Source organism: Balaenoptera physalus, assembly GCF_965194825.1.
Source record: "Balaenoptera physalus genome assembly, chromosome: 3".
Lineage (NCBI taxonomy): Eukaryota > Metazoa > Chordata > Mammalia > Artiodactyla > Balaenopteridae > Balaenoptera > Balaenoptera physalus.
Genome location: NC_138890.1, coordinates 145145630 through 145164483, shown reverse-complemented (window position 1 = coordinate 145164483; position 18854 = coordinate 145145630). Strand labels below are relative to the sequence as shown.

The 18854-nt window shown below is 32.2% G+C and overlaps 1 protein-coding gene across 7 annotated transcripts in view; it reads right to left on the bottom strand.

Moving 5' to 3' along the window:
• RICTOR (RPTOR independent companion of MTOR complex 2) overlaps positions 1–18854 on the bottom strand; it is a 118877-nt gene that overhangs the window by 55979 nt on the left and 44044 nt on the right. For 6 of the 7 annotated variants that reach the window (XM_082453674.1, XM_082453673.1, XM_082453676.1 and 3 more), the window contains 5 exons: positions 16736–16800; positions 15757–15888; positions 10091–10154; positions 5098–5224; positions 1567–1736 (listed from right to left, as the gene is read on the bottom strand). In XM_082453674.1, the coding sequence (XP_082309800.1) occupies positions 1567–1736; positions 5098–5224; positions 10091–10154; positions 15757–15888; positions 16736–16800 (558 nt within the window). Of the gene's footprint in view, positions 1–1566; positions 1737–5097; positions 5225–10090; positions 10155–15756; positions 15889–16735; positions 16801–18854 lie in introns of those variants that run through there. The other variant, XM_082453677.1, reaches the window with a different exon arrangement.

Sequence of the window (18854 nt, the reverse complement as noted above, 5' to 3'; positions counted from 1 at the left end):
TACCACTACTACTATTATTATTATAGTATTTATTCTTCACAATAATTAAGGTAAAAATCATGACTTTTATTTTACCTAGGAAAAAATGGGTCCAAGACAGGCTAATAACTTGCCCAAAGTCATAAACCTAGTAGGTTACAGAACAAAAAACCAAAACCAGATCTGTATAGCCCAAAGTCTATGCTCTCAATCACTATGCTACTTTAGGGGGATCTTGTTAAGGAAAAAAAGAACATCTGTGGCTTTAAAGAACTTATGCAAATATAGTCGTGTACTTAAATACCTACCATATTCTTTGAGGTTTTTTCATTTACACAAAGGCTTTACTAATCTGCTGTACAATTATATAGGAATAAAAAACAGGCCTATACACAATATCTTCCTTTATTGCTATCATCTCTCCAATCTTAAAATATCATTTTCTCCACTTGATAAAGAAAAAACTTAAATCGAAATACACTGTAAAATATCAAAAATGCCAGCTTATTCCCACTGGACTCCCATGAATAATGTATTTAAAATCACTTATTAAGGAGAATATTGTACTTAAATTTGTTAGTTAATGATACAGGCTAATGTCAATTTTATAATCTCAAAATATTTCTAGTAGCCCTAATAAAACCAGAACTATAACATTTAAGACAAGTTTCATAAAACGATTTAAACAGGCAAAGTAGGGAACAATAAATCTTTTATAATTTGCATAATTTCATACCCAAATAAAGCCTTGGTTTAAACTTACTCTGAATGATATCTGCAATGGACAACAATGTAATACATTCACACAAATAACCTATAAGAATACATTTTGTGGTAACACCCTGGTGGTCCAGAGGTTAGGACTCCGTGCTCTTACTGCCGAGGGCGCAGGTTTAATCCCTGGTCAGGGGAACTAAGATCCCACAAGCCACGGGGCGTGGCCAAAAATGAGGGGGAAAAAAAAAAGAATACAGTTTGTGATAATTCTGTTCCAACCTCTACTATATACTTTATTATAGAAAAAGGTATATGGTAGCCTTATTATTTTAGACCAACTGTAAAAAAAAAAAAAAAAAACTGAATTAGTTAAAAAAAAAAAAAAAGAAATTGTAGAGCATTTTTAAAAAGATATGTATTCTATTTCTTTCAATTATATATGGTCATTAGTTGCCAACAAGTGTCTCCAAGTTCAGAGAGTTTTAGCATGGTTTAATAAATAGTATATAATTAGCAGGAGCTATTCACACACAATTAACATACTATAGTCCTTAAAAAGAAATGGTCTTCTTAAATAAATACATAAATGTCTATGAAACCTTACTTGTGCTCTAATTTGCTCAGTCAAGTTTTCATAGATAATAAAAAAAAATAAACTTCACTTTACATGTTGATGAAATATTCTTGAGAATTTTTTCAATTCAGTCCAAATTGAATTAGCTATAAAATACTGCTGGGATAAGCCAATCTTATTAGTTAATTTAGGTTTAATAATTAATGCTGTGCTGCATATTAACTTTAAAATTTCAAAGTAAGAGTATGTATTTAAAGTCATATTTTAAAACTAGAAAAGAATATTAAAGTTCCTACCTCTAATTCTACATCAGCTCGTACATACTGTCGGGTCTTTGGATGATTAAGGAGGTGTAAAATTGTAGTAATGAGAGCCTCATTTATTCGACTTAATTGGCAATCGATCACATTTTTCAAGATGGTGTTTAGTCCACCTCGAAGGGCCACCACCTCTGGATTCTGAAGTGCTAAAATAAAAAAGAAAAACTTAATATATTATATAGGGGATAATTAATAAAATGTAATCAGAAATCTTGGATTTTAATACTTAATTTCCTTTCTGACTTGAAAAACTTTCTACTCAATGACATTTAAAAGGACACGTGAATAAATTACCTAATAAGAGTCACTGAATATACTTCCCAAAACTGATTTTTTTCCTTAATGTCTCTGAATTTTTTCATATCTTCTGTTCATGTTTTACTGAATGGTTCTTCTTTCCTATCAATTGCAAGGAGTTCTTTATATAGTGGGAGTATTAGCCTTTTATCTGTTTCAAATCTTTTATCTGATTTGTAATTTAACTTTAGATTTTAAGCTCAGAAACTCCTCCCTTACTTCAAAGATCAGGCATTTTCTTTGAATGCACGCACACTCACATGTGTGTTTTAAATGAGTTCATGATTAACATTTCAGTTTTCAATCTCTCAGGAAATAGACTTTGGCTTAATATTGATAAACTCATTTTTTCCCAAATGTTTATCCAACTATCCCAGCATGCTTTCCAAACTGATTTTTATACTTCTGATATACTGAAGTCTTCTATATATCAGGGTCTGCAACCCTTCATTCTTTTTCATTTTTTTCTCTCTTAATAACCCAGCTTAAGTTTTTTAAAATATGAGAAAAAAATCTTTCCCTTCTCCTCCATTTAATCTTTTTCAAAAATGTTTTCATAGTTGAATTTTTCCTGTTTATTCTAGTTGAACTTTAGATTTAGGTTTCTTCTCCATTTTTTCTAAATTGAGGTATAATTACTTACAGTAAAATACACAGATTTTAATGGTACAGTTCAGTAAGTTCTGAACAATATCTATACCCCTGTAACCAATACCTCAATCAAGGTATAGCACTTTCATCATCGTAGAAAGTTCCTCCACACCACTTTTCAATCAGTCCCCCTCCACAACAAAGGCAACAAATATTCTCATTTCTACCTATAGATTAGCTCTGCCTTCTTGAAAATCAATTAAACAAATTGAAAAGTATCCCCTAAACACACACACACATGTCTTCCACATTTCTTATTAAGTTTATTTGTTTTATATAGTTTTCTTGTCTACTTTGGAAATAGTACCATTTTTTTCCATTATATTTACTGATTACTGCTGAAACAAAATATATCTATTACATCTATATTTTCAGGTTTCCACTGTACCGAATTACTGAAGTTGTTCTTCAGTTGATTCAGAGTTTTCTAGATATATCATCTACAATGTATAATGTCTTCTTTCCAATATGTAAAACTCATTTATTATTTTGTCTTGCTAACCTGGTTAAAACATTAAGAGTTTTTAAAAGGATGTAGTATTTGTAGAGATCCACTATTAAGAATATGATTTGTGGACTTCCCTGGTGGCACAGTGGTTAAGAATCCGCCTGCCAATGCAGGGGACATGGGTTCGAGCCCTGGTCTGGGACAGTCCCACATGCCACCAAGCAACTAAGCCCGTGCGCCACAACTACTGAGCCTGTGCTCTAGAGCCCGTGAGTCACAACTACTGGGCTCGCATGCCACAACTACCAAAGCCCATGCGCCTAGAGCCCATGCTCCACAACAAGAGAAGCCACTGCAATGAGAAGCCCGCGCACCGCAAGGAAGAGTAGCCCACACTCGTCGCACCTAGAGAAAACCCACGCACAGCAATGAAGACCCAATGCAGCCATAAATAAATAAATAAATAAACAAATTTATTTAAGAAAGAGTATGAGTGGTGATTTGAGATAAATATTCTACAATGTTAACATAGTAGCATTCTAATCATTTCATTTTATGTATGCGTGTATTTGTGTGTATGTGCATATCTGTGTTTATATATATAAAATGCTAGTTTCATTTAAATTAAAATTGGTAAATTTCCACATTTTTAATGCTCTCAATTAGATTATACTATATGAGAATTATTTGTTCCTTGAAATAATTTTTTTAAGACAAAACTAACTGAGTCTTTTTGGAGGCAATTAATTCATCAAGTACTTCTATGGTTTTTGATCCATCATGTGTTCTACTCTTTTGAGTCAACTGGAAATTAAAATTTTCTCTGAAAACCCATTCATTTCAATAAGATTTTCAAATATATAAAAAAATTATCTCATAATTTTTAAAACTCCTATTAATTCTCTTTCTCATTCTATTAATCTTTTGTTTCTCTTTTGCATTTTTTAAACAATAGTGTATGTTTGCCTGTGTCATTTTTTTCTTCTTCCATTAACAGAGATTAGATTAAATAATCTATCTTGCTCTCTAAGACTCAGAACCATTATTGCTTTCCTCCTGCTTATGTTAAAATTTATTTTTTTTCTTCTTTTTCTATTTCTTGGGTTCACTCACTTATTTTCATTACTTTTTGCTTAATTATAAAAGCATCTTATAGTGAGAAGTTAACTCGAGTATACAACTTTCCAGGCATCCCATACATTGACATGTAGTCAAATTTTTATTATTTTTCAGAATTTCCTTAATCAAATTTCTGACTTTTTCTCTAAATCAACAGGTATTGTGGACAGTATTTTTAGACTCTCAATGATAAGGCTTGGCTCTTTTGTTTCTTTAAACTTTTGTTATTAATTTATTTATTATCGCAAGAGTGAATGTAACCTATACCATTTCTGCTTTTGGTGGGGAAAAATATTATCTTCTCTTGTCATTAAAAATTATATTTGTTTGGTTATAAGTGAGGTTGAACTTTTAAAATACTTTGACCAGCCATGCATTTCTTTGAGAATTATTTATTTTTCCTACTGATCTGTATATTAAGTAAGTTCTTTACCTGTCATGGTAAAGAACTTATTTATTACATTTATTTTTTTCTTTGTTCTGGTACTGCATGTTTTCTTAGCTCCTTATAATAAAATCTACAGCTGCTGAAATCTGTTTGATTTCTTTTGATAATTCAAAACTCCTTTTCCTTACGTGCTCAGATAGTCATCCATTCCCCCCCCCATATTTTCCCCATTTAACTCTTAAATCCTTTTTCATTTAGAATTTTTTTTAATGTAGAGTGAACTGTTGTTTTGCACTCACATCAAGATACAGTGTGGTTAATTAATGTCTGAGAGCCAGACTTTAAGAGATTTTATTCTAATTACTAGAATCTGGACAATTCCTATATATTAAATTTCATGATGAGTAAAACTTTAAAATTTATAGAATTTTAATGTCACTTTGAAATTATTTATTTAAACAAGTCCACTACTTCCCTATCAGGAATGTCCTACTTTTTCATATCTTTTTACAATACCTAAAGAATTAATGTATTAAAGGCATTAAAAAGTGTTATATATTCTTTCTAAAATACTACATTTTCATTACTCAAAGAAAATTCTGACCTAGTTCACAGATAATGGCAATGCATGCTCGAACCATTCTATCTCTTTCTTGGAGTCCATCATTTCCAACTGCTATTAATGAGTTGGCCACAGAGCTAGGAAACAAGGAAGCATTCACAGTAATCATCTGTAACAGGGAGAAATCAGAAAAAGAAGTTACTTCATAATGCATTTTTAAAACCTATTTTATTCAGACTGAGGTGTTTAAGACTGTAGAATATTTATAAGATCCAGGCACTAATTTTAATCTTCTGCTTCAAATGAACATGTCAAAGGACTAATATAACTAATAATTGATGCAATAAATGTTAATAATCATTACCATGGAAAAAAGAGTTGGCTTTTTTTCCCTAATAGTCCAGACTATAAATTAGTTGACTACCAAGATACAATGTTTCTGACATTCTAAGCTCCTCTAGGATAGGAACTCTATTTTAAACAACTTTTCAGTAAATAGACAAAGTAAATCAGTGGTGACAACAGCTGCAAACATACTACTGTACTACTACATTCCTGACTCCTTCCCCATATATTATCACCACTACATCCTATCAATTTACCTCATTAACTCAACTCTTTCCACCATCAAACTCTGATTTGGGTCCTCATTCTTACTTTGATTGCTGCAACCGATGCCTCATCATCTCCCTATCTCTAACTCTCACTTGTTGCTATACTGAAAGGCAAACTTAATAATCCATAATCTATTTTTTTTGAAGTCCCCATTTTCTTTTCGGTTGTTATGGGGACTACCCTCAGCTCTTAGAGGTTGCCCTCAGGTCCCTGTCATGGGCAGCTCACTCATGGTTATTTGCTACTTCAAGGCAGGCAGCAGTCTCTCCATAATCTATTTTTAATATTTCAAAAACTGTGATGGAAACAGTATGTCTCTGGTGATAAAAACTTTTGTCGAATCTCATTTTAAATGAAAAGTTTAATTGGCAATAACATATTTGGAATACTGAAAACAGATAAAATGTATCTTCAGTTTGGAAAACAGAAAGAAAAATTATGTAATTACTCTTTAATAAATAAAAGACTATTTGGTAGATGAAGTATTTCAAAATAACAGGTCCTTGGAGTGGGAGTAGAAGAAAGTGTTTTATTCTGTTTGGGTAGTGATAAATACTGGGGATAATTAATCTGTCCTGGGTGTTACTATATTTATAATCCTTTTGAAAAATAAGACTTATACTATGACACAATTAGAGGACACAATATAACTAAATTAATATCCAGTTAAATCCTATGGAGGTTCAAAGGAGAGATCTATATTGGCTAGAGTACTTGTAAATGGTTTATGTCATTTAAGCAGCATTATGTGATATGACAAGTTTCAAATGAAATTATAGAATACTGTTCCACAACCATAAAATAGATGTCTAATAACCTCAGAATCTACAAAAACTTTCACATTTGTTTCTAAACAGTATTTTTCATTAATCAAACATGTTGGAGAAGAAAGGAGGAAAGGGAAAAGAGGTATAAGAAACTGATCTTCCTCAGTGAGAAAATTCTAACTTCTTATGATATTAATTTGTATTTTAATACTTATTGATCTATTATTATACTTACAAGGGGCTTGTAAGAAAAATTCCCAAGACAATAAGACGTATGTAATGTATTTTAAAAAGAGCTGGCTAGAAGCCAGACCAAGTGGCTTCCAGGGCCAAATCTGCCATTAATAAACTGTTACCTTGGCAAACCAATCCTCTCTGTGCCTTAGTTTCCTCATTTGTAAATGAGGATGTATGGGATCCGATGATTTCTAGAATTTCAAGTATAAAATTCTATTCTATGAATCTCAAGTATAGAGCTATGAAATGGATATTGGTAATTTAAAGTTTTTATAAATGAAATCACTCTTCTTATTTTTCAGGAAAAATATACACAAAGAAACTCTTAAGTTCTGTGTAAATCAGAGAATACTTTTCTCATAAATCAGTGAGTAATCAATGAGGGAAAAGTCATAGAATTTAGTCTCTGTTGAAATAAAAGTTTAATCATCTTTTTTGCATGATAGAACAGACATATATAAAACAAATCAAAGATCATAAGTAGGTAATAAATTTGTAGAACTGCTATAAAAGAATTAGAGAAACACTGAGTTCTCTAAGGGAAATATTTAAAATTTCAGCTGAGACTGCAAGATGAATATAATATACAAAGGGGTGGAAATGAAAAGAATAGGATAGAAGCAGTGATCACAGCAGTGGTGGAGGGCAGCTTGTCTACACATATAATGGCATAATGAGACGGGTCATAATTGGTTGCCCCAAAAGTGGGCTCTGAATGCCAAGATAAGCAGGTTGTGCTTAATACCAAAAGGATTCCTGGGCCAGTGTAGGTTTGGAAATTTGGAGAACTGGGTTTTTCACGCTGGCTTTGACAATATCTTGCTGTGTATCAAGGGCAAGTGATTCCTTTAAATGAATCCCTTTCAACTATAAAAAAAAAACATCTGTGATATATTAATCTCATATTGCATGAATAAAGAAATGATATATGAAGAAAATAATGGCTTAATTAGGCAGGCAGTAAGAAAAATTTAAGTTGGATAAAGAGTAGCAAGATCTGACTAGTGTGAAAATAATACAGATAATGAGAGAGACAAGAATCAGGAAGGACTGCCTGGATTAGAGCAAGAAAGAGACATGAAAAAATCAGAGACATTGAAAAAAAAACCAAGCAAACAAACAAAATCTCCTAAATGAATGAAATAGGTGAAAGAAAAAGTAACATGAGTATTCCTTAATTATTCATAAAGCAAGTTATCCTAAAGCAACAAATGTTTTTGCTTTTCCTTTAAAAAAGATTAATACTTTCACAGAAAATTTTAAAACTGTTCTGAATGCATACAAAGAACCCACAGTGACCTAGCAATTATATTATTAATATTAATTTCTACTAGCTCAGTTGCCAAGATGTTGCTGGAAAAAAAGAACTATGTGCTTCAATTGTTAAAAGTATTAGTGAAATTATAGTTCCTCTGGCCAATAGAGGTCCCTGTTCATTCAGCAACCTTGCTTTCCCTTTTACTCTAACTGCTTTTAGCTAAACCAAGGAGGAATCCTGTGACATAACTCTTCCTTTGAGCCTGTATTTTACCACCAGGTACAAGCAGTTTTCCTGCCCTTGAATCCACAAATGATATCTGCCTTCTTCAAAAGATAACAAAATAAAATTGCATTTTTGTTATGGCATTTCTAAATTGTTTCAAGGGTCTGTTTATTTTTACTGGGCCATTTTATAAATTAAATTGTAACTTGTACAAAATACTGTACAAAAGAGAAATAAAATATTTAGTGAATAATTCAAAGAAGCTGAATTTAATTGAATCCATTTAGGGTTCTTTTTTCATCTGAACGTAGTTTCTAAGGCAGCAACTCTCGAAGTGTGGTCCAGAAAACTGAGGGTCCCGAGGATATTTTCAGAGATTCTGCAAAGTGAAAACTATCTTCATAGTAATTCTAAGACATTATTTGTCTTTTTTACTCTCACAAGTACATATGGAAGTTTTCCAGAGGCTCCACTGCATGTGAAATCACAAGAGACTGAATACAAAAGCAAATATGACAATCCAGGTATCTTCTATCAGGACAAACACTACAGAAATGTGTATAAATCTAAAATAATGCCACTCTACTCATTAACTTTCTTTTTGGAAAATATAGTTATTTTTATAAAAATATGTTATTTATATTTACTTGTAATGAGTTTATTTTTTAATATGTTAATATATTTTTAAATTTCTCACTTTTAATTCCTAGTATGATAAATACTGACATATATATAACTCAAATAACCAAAGAGTTATTCTAGGTTCTTCAGAAACAAATTTTGTTTTCTTATCTTGAATTCTCAAAATCACGCAGTAGAAGAGACTGTATGTATAAGTAAAAAACATAAACCTAATTTTTGTATTTAAATATGAAGAGTCAAATCACGGTGCCAACATAACAATTTACCCTATAACAAACATTTTTTAAATCTATCTCCAATACCACTCTTAACTAGAACTGCAAACTTCTTTTAAGACAACTCATCCATTTACTTCTTCCTTACTATGCTCACCTGTGGGTACTATTACTAACCATAAGCTGAACAACTGGAAGAAAAAGGAAAAAGAGGAGATCTAGTTAATGCACAAACTCAACAGTCTGCAGTTCTGGAGCATGCACTGTATTCAAAGGTGGGAAAAAAGGAGAAGAGCTAAAAAAGTTATCTGCTAAATAATCTTAGATGTTTTTACATTAAAACAAACATACACTGCATGAGTCTTATGACTTTTTAAGATGAAACATGATACTTTACGATGAAACATGGTAAAATTCTTACACAAACTGTACCCTAACCAAATTAACTCTCAGTTTACTCTATTCCTCTGCCATAAGGGCATCACATCACATTAAATAACAATTAAAAAAAACTCCTGGAAGGCCTCTCATTAGAAGCATTATTGATTATCCTCAACACCCTCTCTTGGAGAGTTTAGATTTTGACCTTTTATTCTGTACAATGGCCTGAATTGTTTATTGCAAGTGCCTACTGATGTATCCAAATTCATCTTCAAAACAATCAGCTTGTAATTATTTTTGACATTCATTTAATAGAATTAACTCCAAGCATATAATTAAGAAAAAATAAGGGTTGGAGGCAAGTAATCCTCTTTCTCCAATAACATATCAAAGCAGTAATTTCATTTATATGCCTACTGCAGGAAGAAATATTCTTTACAATAAACATTTTATAAAAAATACTGACCTACCTATATACCCAATCACATAGAATAATTACACAACATATCTATGCTTATCTTGAAGTTTTAATAGACCTATATATAACTCATATATAATTTTAACAAAATAAAAATGTTTAATGAGAATTCAGTCTTTCAATTTTAATAGAAAGATTTCACAGTCTAAATCTAAAAATGTAAAATGCGTAACATGAAAATCATAAATCTGCCTTTACTCTCAGACATAGAGCCTACCTTTCTGACTAATCGAAGTGCTTGTGTCCTCTCTACCTCGTTGCTCTGCTGTATGTCAATGCACCTAAATAATACATAAAATATTTAATTATTGATAAAAATCTTATTAAACAATTTTTTTGTATAATACCATGATCAGACCCATGTTCATGTCAATATAGTATTTGTAAATGTTAATACAAGTTATTTTTCAGTACCAGCAAATATTTATTTAATTTAATATCTCTAGTGATACTTATTATAATAAAACATTTCAAAACTATTTCATTTAAAACTCCAGGAAAGAAGAATATAGTAAGTAATTTATAGAATTATATACATCTATACAGAAATAATAAACATATTTATAAAGCAAAATATCAGAAATCTACTGAAAAAATATTCACCTATCTTTGATAAAGTTCACAAATATTTTATAAAAATTGTGAAGGAAAAATATTTCAAAGCCTATGTTTTCGTTTAATTGCGATTTTAACCAGAGCCTAAATGTTACATGTTATAACTAAGTTAAAAGTCTTATATTAGCCACAATAATTCTATTTTACCAAAATATAATTTGAAATGTGACTGTACTTCAAAAATTAATGCTCATATATCACTTAACTGACATTTCTCTGTAAAATTTATTAAATTATTCAATTTCTAAAGAGTCTTTGGTTTATGTGGAAGAATAATTCATTTTTACTTATGTTTAGACAGTTCACAATTCTAATCAATACTTTATATATCAATACATAGATAATTTGCTATTCAAAAGCATTTCTGCTATCTGAATATAATTAATCTAAAACAACTTTAATAAGAAGCAAATAGACATATAATTCCATTTCTGGCCACAACAGATCAGACCAATCCTCCTGCCAAAAATAACTATAAAGGCTAAATACAGTACTTTGTAAAGCAACTGTTAAAAGGGCAATGGATAATAATTCCTGGAAAGTGAAGCACAAGTCCATATCCACTCAGGTTTTGTCCCTGGGGACACTTGCCAATCCCCAGTTTTAGGGGAATAGAGTCCTAAAAGAAAGCAAAAATCTTCCTGTACTGGAGAGACAGACAACTTTAGGGCAACCAAAGTGGCTGGGACTTGAGGGAAAAAAATCTCAAAGAAAAGAAAATAGGAGCATAAGCAAGAATCTGCGTGCAATCCCCTTTCCAACGCACTTGCCAATTTCTATGTTGTACAAATGCAGAGTTAAAGTCCAAGAAAACAAGCAAAAAGCTACTGCTGAGAAGCCAAGGAACTGAGCAGAAATTTTAGCAGGTACATAATATTCTAAGAAAGATGTTAAGGCTCAAGGCTGGTCAGGATGAAGAGGTTCTGCTAAATATCTACATTTTCACTTGAGACTCCATATAGCCACTTCCTAGAGCAAAGGCAAAGGGAAAAAACAAATTTTAACACAATCAGTGTGATAAGCCAACATTCCAGAATAAAGCTTAACTCTTTTAAGAGAAAAATAACATGATCCAGAGCCAAAAACTTTTAACATACAATGTTCACATCCAATCACATATAATATGAGGTATGCTTTAAAACAAACAAAGGGTCAAGTAACCAAAAACCAAGAAAAGAAAATGATAATAGAAACAGAACACAGGTGATTCACACACTGGAGTTGTCATAAGAGGGCTATAAATAACTATGATTATTATGCTCAAGAAAATAAAGCAGAGACCTAGAATGTTTAAGTAAGAGTAAAATATAAATTACAGAAATACAATAACTGAAATTAAAAATTCAAAAGACTGATTTACTAGCAGGATGGAGGACTATTAAAAAAACAGGTAAGTAGAAAGTAACAACATTGACGCACAAAGATTAACAACGACAAAGATTGAAAATACAGTAAGGGCATTAGAGACATGTGGCACAGTGAACAGATTCAACACTGTATAGCTGGAGTACCAGGAGATAGGAGAGAAAGTATCAGGAAAAAAAACCTTTAAAGTAGCCAAAGGAGAAAAAGAAGCAACAAGAAGAGAGACTACTTACTGTTCAACAAAAAGAAACAAAATCCAGAAGACAATAACTTATTTAAAGCATTGAAAAATAGTAACTGGTCAAAAAAATAGCCTTCAAATGGGAAGGGAAATAGAGGATTTATAGACAAATAAAATATGAGAGAATTAAACTCCAGTATACCTACATTATGAGAAAATAGTAAAGGAAATTCAAGAAAGTGACCCAAGATAAAAGGGTGGAAATGCAAGAAGGAAGAATATTGGAATGGGTAAATAACACAGGTAAATATCAATAGTTCCAATTTAATACAATAACAGGACTATCCTGTGGGGTTACAAATACATGTAGAAATAAGGCAGAGGGGAGGTGATGGTCAAGCTGGAAGAGGTTTCCTGCATTGTTCTGGGTGTAATAGAAGTGGTAAACCTTAACATATCAAGGATAAATGTAATCTCTACGGCAACTGCTAATCGAAGAAAAGGCTTTAAAACCAAGACATTAATAGAAGAGGAAAAAAATTCTTGATTATTCCCAAAGAAACAAAAAAGGAGCAATGCAAGACCAAAGAACAGACATGACAAATAGAATACCAACAGCAAGACAGCAAAGTCAAATATATGAGAAAACTAATGGCAAGATGACAAATTCATAAATATAATTACATTAGATAAAGCACATAGACCCTGCATATAAAAAACCACTAGACATAGTCTAATCCAATTAGAAGACAAAGATGGTCAAACTAGATTTTTAAAAAATCTATATGATGTTAACGGGAGAGAAACTTAAATGTAAGAACAGAAAAAAAGAAAGTGAAAGGACAGAAGAGGATATATTGTGCAAACCCTAAATAAAAGAAAGTTAGTATAGCTATATTAACATTAGATAACATGAACACTCATAAAACAAATATATTAACATTAGATAACATGAACACTCATAAAACAAGTATTACTAGGAATAAAGAGAGACATTTCATATCTATGAAAGGATTAGCCCAATGAGAAGGTTTAACAATTCTAAATATGAATGCAATAACAAAGCTTCAAAATATATAAAGCAAGAACTGACAGGGGGACTTCCCTGGTGGCGCAGTAGTTAAGAATCCGCCTGCCAATGCAGGGGACACAGGTTCGAGCTCTAGTCTGGGAAGATCCCACATGCCGCAGAGCAACTAAACCCATGTGTCACAACTACTGAAGCCCTCGTGCCCTAGAGCCCGCGCACTGCAACTACTGAGCCTATGTGCTGCAACTACTGAAGCCCACGTGCCTAGAGCTCATGCTCCGCAACAAGAGAAGCTACCACAATGAGAAGCCCATGCACCACAGTGAAGAGTAGCCCCCCACTCGCCGCAACTAGAGAAAGCCCATGCGGAGCAACAAAGATCCAACGCAGCCAAAAAAAAAAAAAAAAAAAAAATTGAGTCCATAATATTAAAACTTCCTGAAAAAGAAAACCCCAGGGCCAGACAGATTCGCTGGTGAACTCTACTAATCATGTAAGGTAAAAAGCAATATCTTACATAAGTTCTTACATAAATTCTTCCAGAGAATATAAAAAGAGGGCAACATTTCCTTAGTTGTTTTATAAACATACTCTTGATACCAAAACCAAAAAAAATATTAGAACAATGGAAAAATATAGGCCAATACCTCTCATAAACATAACTGCAAAAATTTTTCCACAGAATATTAGCAAACCCAATACAGTTATATGTAAAATAAAAAGACATCATTAAAAAGTGGTGTTTACTTCAGGAATGCAAACAAGGAATATAAAGAAATCCACTAAGAGTCTACAGCAAGTATCATAAATAATGGCAAAATACTGAACACTTTCAACTTGAGTTCAGGAGCAAAACATAGTTATCCAATTACCATTTCTAGTCAGTGCAATATTCTAACCAGTGCGATATGGTGAGGAAAAGAAAAATATAAGGATTGGGAAGGAAGAAATAAAAGGGTCATCATTTGCAATTAATGCTAATGTACATAGAAACTCTAAAATAACCTTAAAAACAATTAGAATTAAAAAGTGAATTTAGTCAGATCACCAAGATAAGAATATACAAAAACAAAACATAAAACCCTACAATTATTTTTCTATATATTAGCAGCAAAAACTATGAAAAAGAAAAATTTTAATTACATTAATACTATATCATGTAATAAATGCCTTAGGATAAACCTACAAATATGTGCAAGACCTCTCTGCATAGAAAACTACAAAATGTTGAGAGAAATTATAGTTCCAAATAAATAAAGGTTTGGAAGATTCGATATTACTACAATATCAATTCACCCCAAATTAACACAGAGCTTCAATGCAATTACTATTGATATCCCAGAAAGTTTTATGGAAATGGACAAGTTGATTTTCTAAAATTCACATGGAAATACAGAACCCAAAATAGAAGAAAAGCTGGAGGACTTATACTAAAACATATCAACACTTATTGTCAAGCTGCAGTCATTTAAAACAGGGAGAAAATGGAGCAAGAATAGACAAATAGACCAAACAAAGAGAACAGGGAAAGCAAAAACAGATCCATACTTATCAGTTACCTGACTTACAACAAAAATGAAACTAATTTAGACATGAAAGGAGAATCTTTTCACTAAATGCCTCTAATATTTACTGGATATTGATAAAAATGAATTGTGACCTGACACCTATTTCAACATATACGGAATAAAACCTTTAGAAGAAAAAATAGGATATTATCGTCCAAAGAGACCAAAAACATTAACTATAAAATAAAAGACTGCTATATTGGATTTTATTAATTAAGAAGAGTCAGAAGACAAGGTAGACTGAGAAGATATTCTCAATACATATACTCGAAAGGAATCATATCCAGAAGACATCAAGAACTCCTACGCAAAAAGACAGACAATCCAATTTACAAATGAGCAAAAGACAAAGAGGATATCCAAATAGTCAGCAAGCAAATGAAAGGGAAACAGAAATTAAAACCACAATGAAACTCACAATGAAAACCACAGCAGAAAAGGGTATAATTAAAAACTGAAAAGAGCAAATGCTGATGAGGATGTGGAGGGATTGGAACTCTCAAACATTTCTGGTAGGAGTGTAAATCAGTACAATCACTTTGGAAAACTGTTTGGCAGTAACTACTAAAGTTAAATATACATAAAACTTATCACCCAGCAATTCCACTCCTACATATATACCTAAGAGAAATGAGTGCACACGTCCACCAACAGACTTGTGCAAGAATGTTCAGGGCAGCTTTATTCAAAATAGCCAAACACTGAAAACAACCAAGAAAAAAATCAACAGAATGGATTAAATAAATGGTGCTCTATTCATAACATCAAATACTACACAGAAATTTCTTTTTTAAAGCAACATGGATAAATCTCACAGATAACACTGAGGAAAGAAAAGAGTAATGTATACTTCCAATATATGATACTCAAGAATAGGAAAAACTAGTCTAGGATGAAAAAAGTCAAAGTAATGTTTACTACTGACTGGGGACACAAGGGAACTTGATTGGGATGCTGAAAATGTTCCAGATCTTATTCAGGATAATAGGGTACTTGGTTGTATCTACGTGTAAAAATTATCAGGCTTTACACTAAAAATCTGTATACTTTATGGTACTTATGCTAAAACTTAATACACAATTTTAAAAAACATACAAAAACATAGGGAGCGCTAAGAAAATTACCTAGCTATTAAATAGTCCACTTTCAATTTTAGCACCTTCTGCAGAATACTGGAGTCTTGGATGAGATACCGAAGAGCTCGTAGCCCTGCTGCCCGCACTTCTTTTGCTTCATTCAATAAAGCTAACCGCAAGCTATATGAAAACAAACAAAAAGTCTTGCTGCATGAGTTTCAAATACACATAAAATTATGGTACCAAATCCTTCTTCAGTTGAAATAAGCAAAGCTACTAGTCATTTTACATATATAAAAATCATTCACTGTAAGCCATGGAACTTCACTAATGTTATTTTTTAATTTTTGCCTCCTTGGTATATTCCTACCAATCAAGAAAATGTTAAGAGTTTTGTTCTACCTTCTGTAGTTTATTTTATATAAACAGTGGGAAATTAAATATGCCTTTTTCAAGCTGTATCACATATGCCTCTACAGTCTATCCCCATCTATCTACTTACTTGTCTCACTTCTCCCAAAGAATCATTGGTTTAAACCAATAAATAAAAATACTTTATAATGACAGCAGGAAGAAACTACTTAATACCAATTTTAATTCCTCAGCATGCCAAAACGATGGCTATGAAACTGTAACATTACGCCTCTCGTGGGCTTCAGCAAATCAAGTTTGCCATAAGCACACTGTGTCTTAGGTGAGATCTAGAGATAACTGTACAGGTTCTTCTTGCTCTTGGGAATAATATGAGAACTTTTATTCTGTGATTTAACTTAGAAGTTTAGACTGTAGAAGTCCAGGTACTTTTCAATATTAGCTTTGGTTCTTTATATTTGATAATTACAAAATATCAGTAAGAACAACAGGATAACAGTTAAAACTGCTGGAGATCCTGAATTTTTCTAACATTCAAACAACTGTTTCTATAAAATCAAAACAAGGTGTTATACTCTATTTTTAGTTTAAAATTACTAAAACTGAAATTACTAAAATCCAGAAGGGATGAGGAAGGCAACTGAACTATACTTACCAAATTATGATATCCTCATAGTTAAAACCCAGTTTTTCTTCATTGTGGCCAATATCACAAAGCAGCTGTCAGAAAAACAAAACAAGTATGCATAAACATAAGCATGTATTTTTGCTTATTTACATACATTACTTTTTGAGACTGGAAAAAAAGGTATTTTTCTCTAATAAAATGTTGAAAAATATATGATTCTACTGTCTAAATATGATTTATTTCTATTATCTTATCATTTATTTGACCTGACAGTTCTAGGTTTCTTGCCTTTGTCTGAATTAACCAGCTGTTTTTTATTATTCTTTTTTCCCCCTCCATACTCTTACTGTTTTAAAAACTATTCTTGGGACTTCCCTGGTGGTCCAGTGGTAAAGAATCCACCTTGCAATGCAGGGGACATGGGTTCGATCCCTGGTCAGGGGACTAAGATCCCACACGCCGCGGGGCAACTAAGCCTGTGTGCCACAACTACTGAGCTCACGCACCTCAACTAGAGCCCACATGCTGCAAACTACAGAGCCCATGCGCCACAACCACAGAAGAGAAAACCCACACGCCACAGCTAGAGAAAAGCCTGCGCGCTGCAACAAAAGATCCCGCAGGCCTCAATGAAGATCCCACATGCTGCAACTAAGACCCGACGCAGCCAAAAATAAATAAAATAAATAAATAATAAATTAATCTATTAAAAAAAACTATTCTTTTAGTGGTTATCATAGAGATTACAACATGCATTTTTGACCTACTACAGTCTAACAGAAATTACTACTTTACCATGTTCTCAATAATATGAGACTCTAATACTTCAACTCCATTTACTCCTCTCACCTTTCACTTTTCGTTTTTTCTATCTTTTAAGCCCCAAAAGACATTATTTTTGTTTTTAGTTAACATTTAGTCAATATCAATTTATATTTACTCTCAAATTCACCACTTCCATTATTCTTCACTCCAGTGGTACCTTTATGGGATGTTCTCTCTTCTGCCTAAAGAATCCTCTCAGTTCATTGTTGTTGATCTGTTTTATTGGTATCTTCATTTGTTTTATAGCCAAGGTTGCTGGCAATGGATATTTTTGGTTTTTGTTTGTCCAGAAATGATTTTTTTCCACTTATGTTTTTGGAGGACATTTTGCTGGATTTATATAAATTTTTAGGTTTGCTCTTTTCTTAAAACAATTTCAAGATGGCTTCCATTGTTTGTTGAGAAGTCTGATATGAGTCTTACTGTTGGCTCCTATGGAGGTCTTATCCTTTTTTTCAGACTCCTTTCAAGATTTTTTTATCTTTGATTTCAGCACTCTTGCTGTTGAAGGGTGGTTTTATTTGCATCCCTCCTTAGGGAAAACAGAAATTTCCAAATCTCTGGGTTGATATATTTTATCAGTTTTAGAAAATTCTGTATCTCTTCAAAAGCAGTTTTGCCCAATTCTCTCTCCTCTTTTTCTGGTAATTCAAATGTTCGATCTTTTTGTGTATACCACAAATCTCTAAGTCCTCTTTTCTGTTTTCTCCTTTCTCTTTTTTTTCTGTCCTTCAGCTGGGTATTTCCTATTTATTTATCTTCTGATAAGTCTAATCTTCTATTATACCTATCTAGTGAGTTTTTAATTTTACATACCGTGTTTCCATTTAACTTTGTACACGTCCAATATCATAATGAAAAAAATCTTCATTTTTCACCTATTTTCTCCATAGTTTCCTCTATTTTCTTGATATATTAACTACATTTTAAATATTTAAAGTGCTTATCATCTAAATGGATATGAATGATGTAGATAATCTCTGAGTCTGTTTTTATTATCTGTTTTTCCTTTTGTTCTGGTCATGTAGTCCTGTCTTTTGGCGGATCCTATAATCTTTGTACATAAAAACTTGCAGAGATTCCTGACTACGTTATCTTTCTCCACAAAGGGTTCATCCTTCTCTTTGTCAGGCCAATGGACAATGGTGAGTCCATATTAGGCTGCTGCCCTGGTAATACTCAGTCTACCTCTGGTTTTTCCCCCAGGTTTCAACTGAAAGCTTGTTGTTCAGGGGACCAATCTCAAGAGGATGACATGCCTCACTTTTGTTTTATAAACACACTAGAAAGTCCACCCTGATTTTCAAAGATTTTCTGCTTA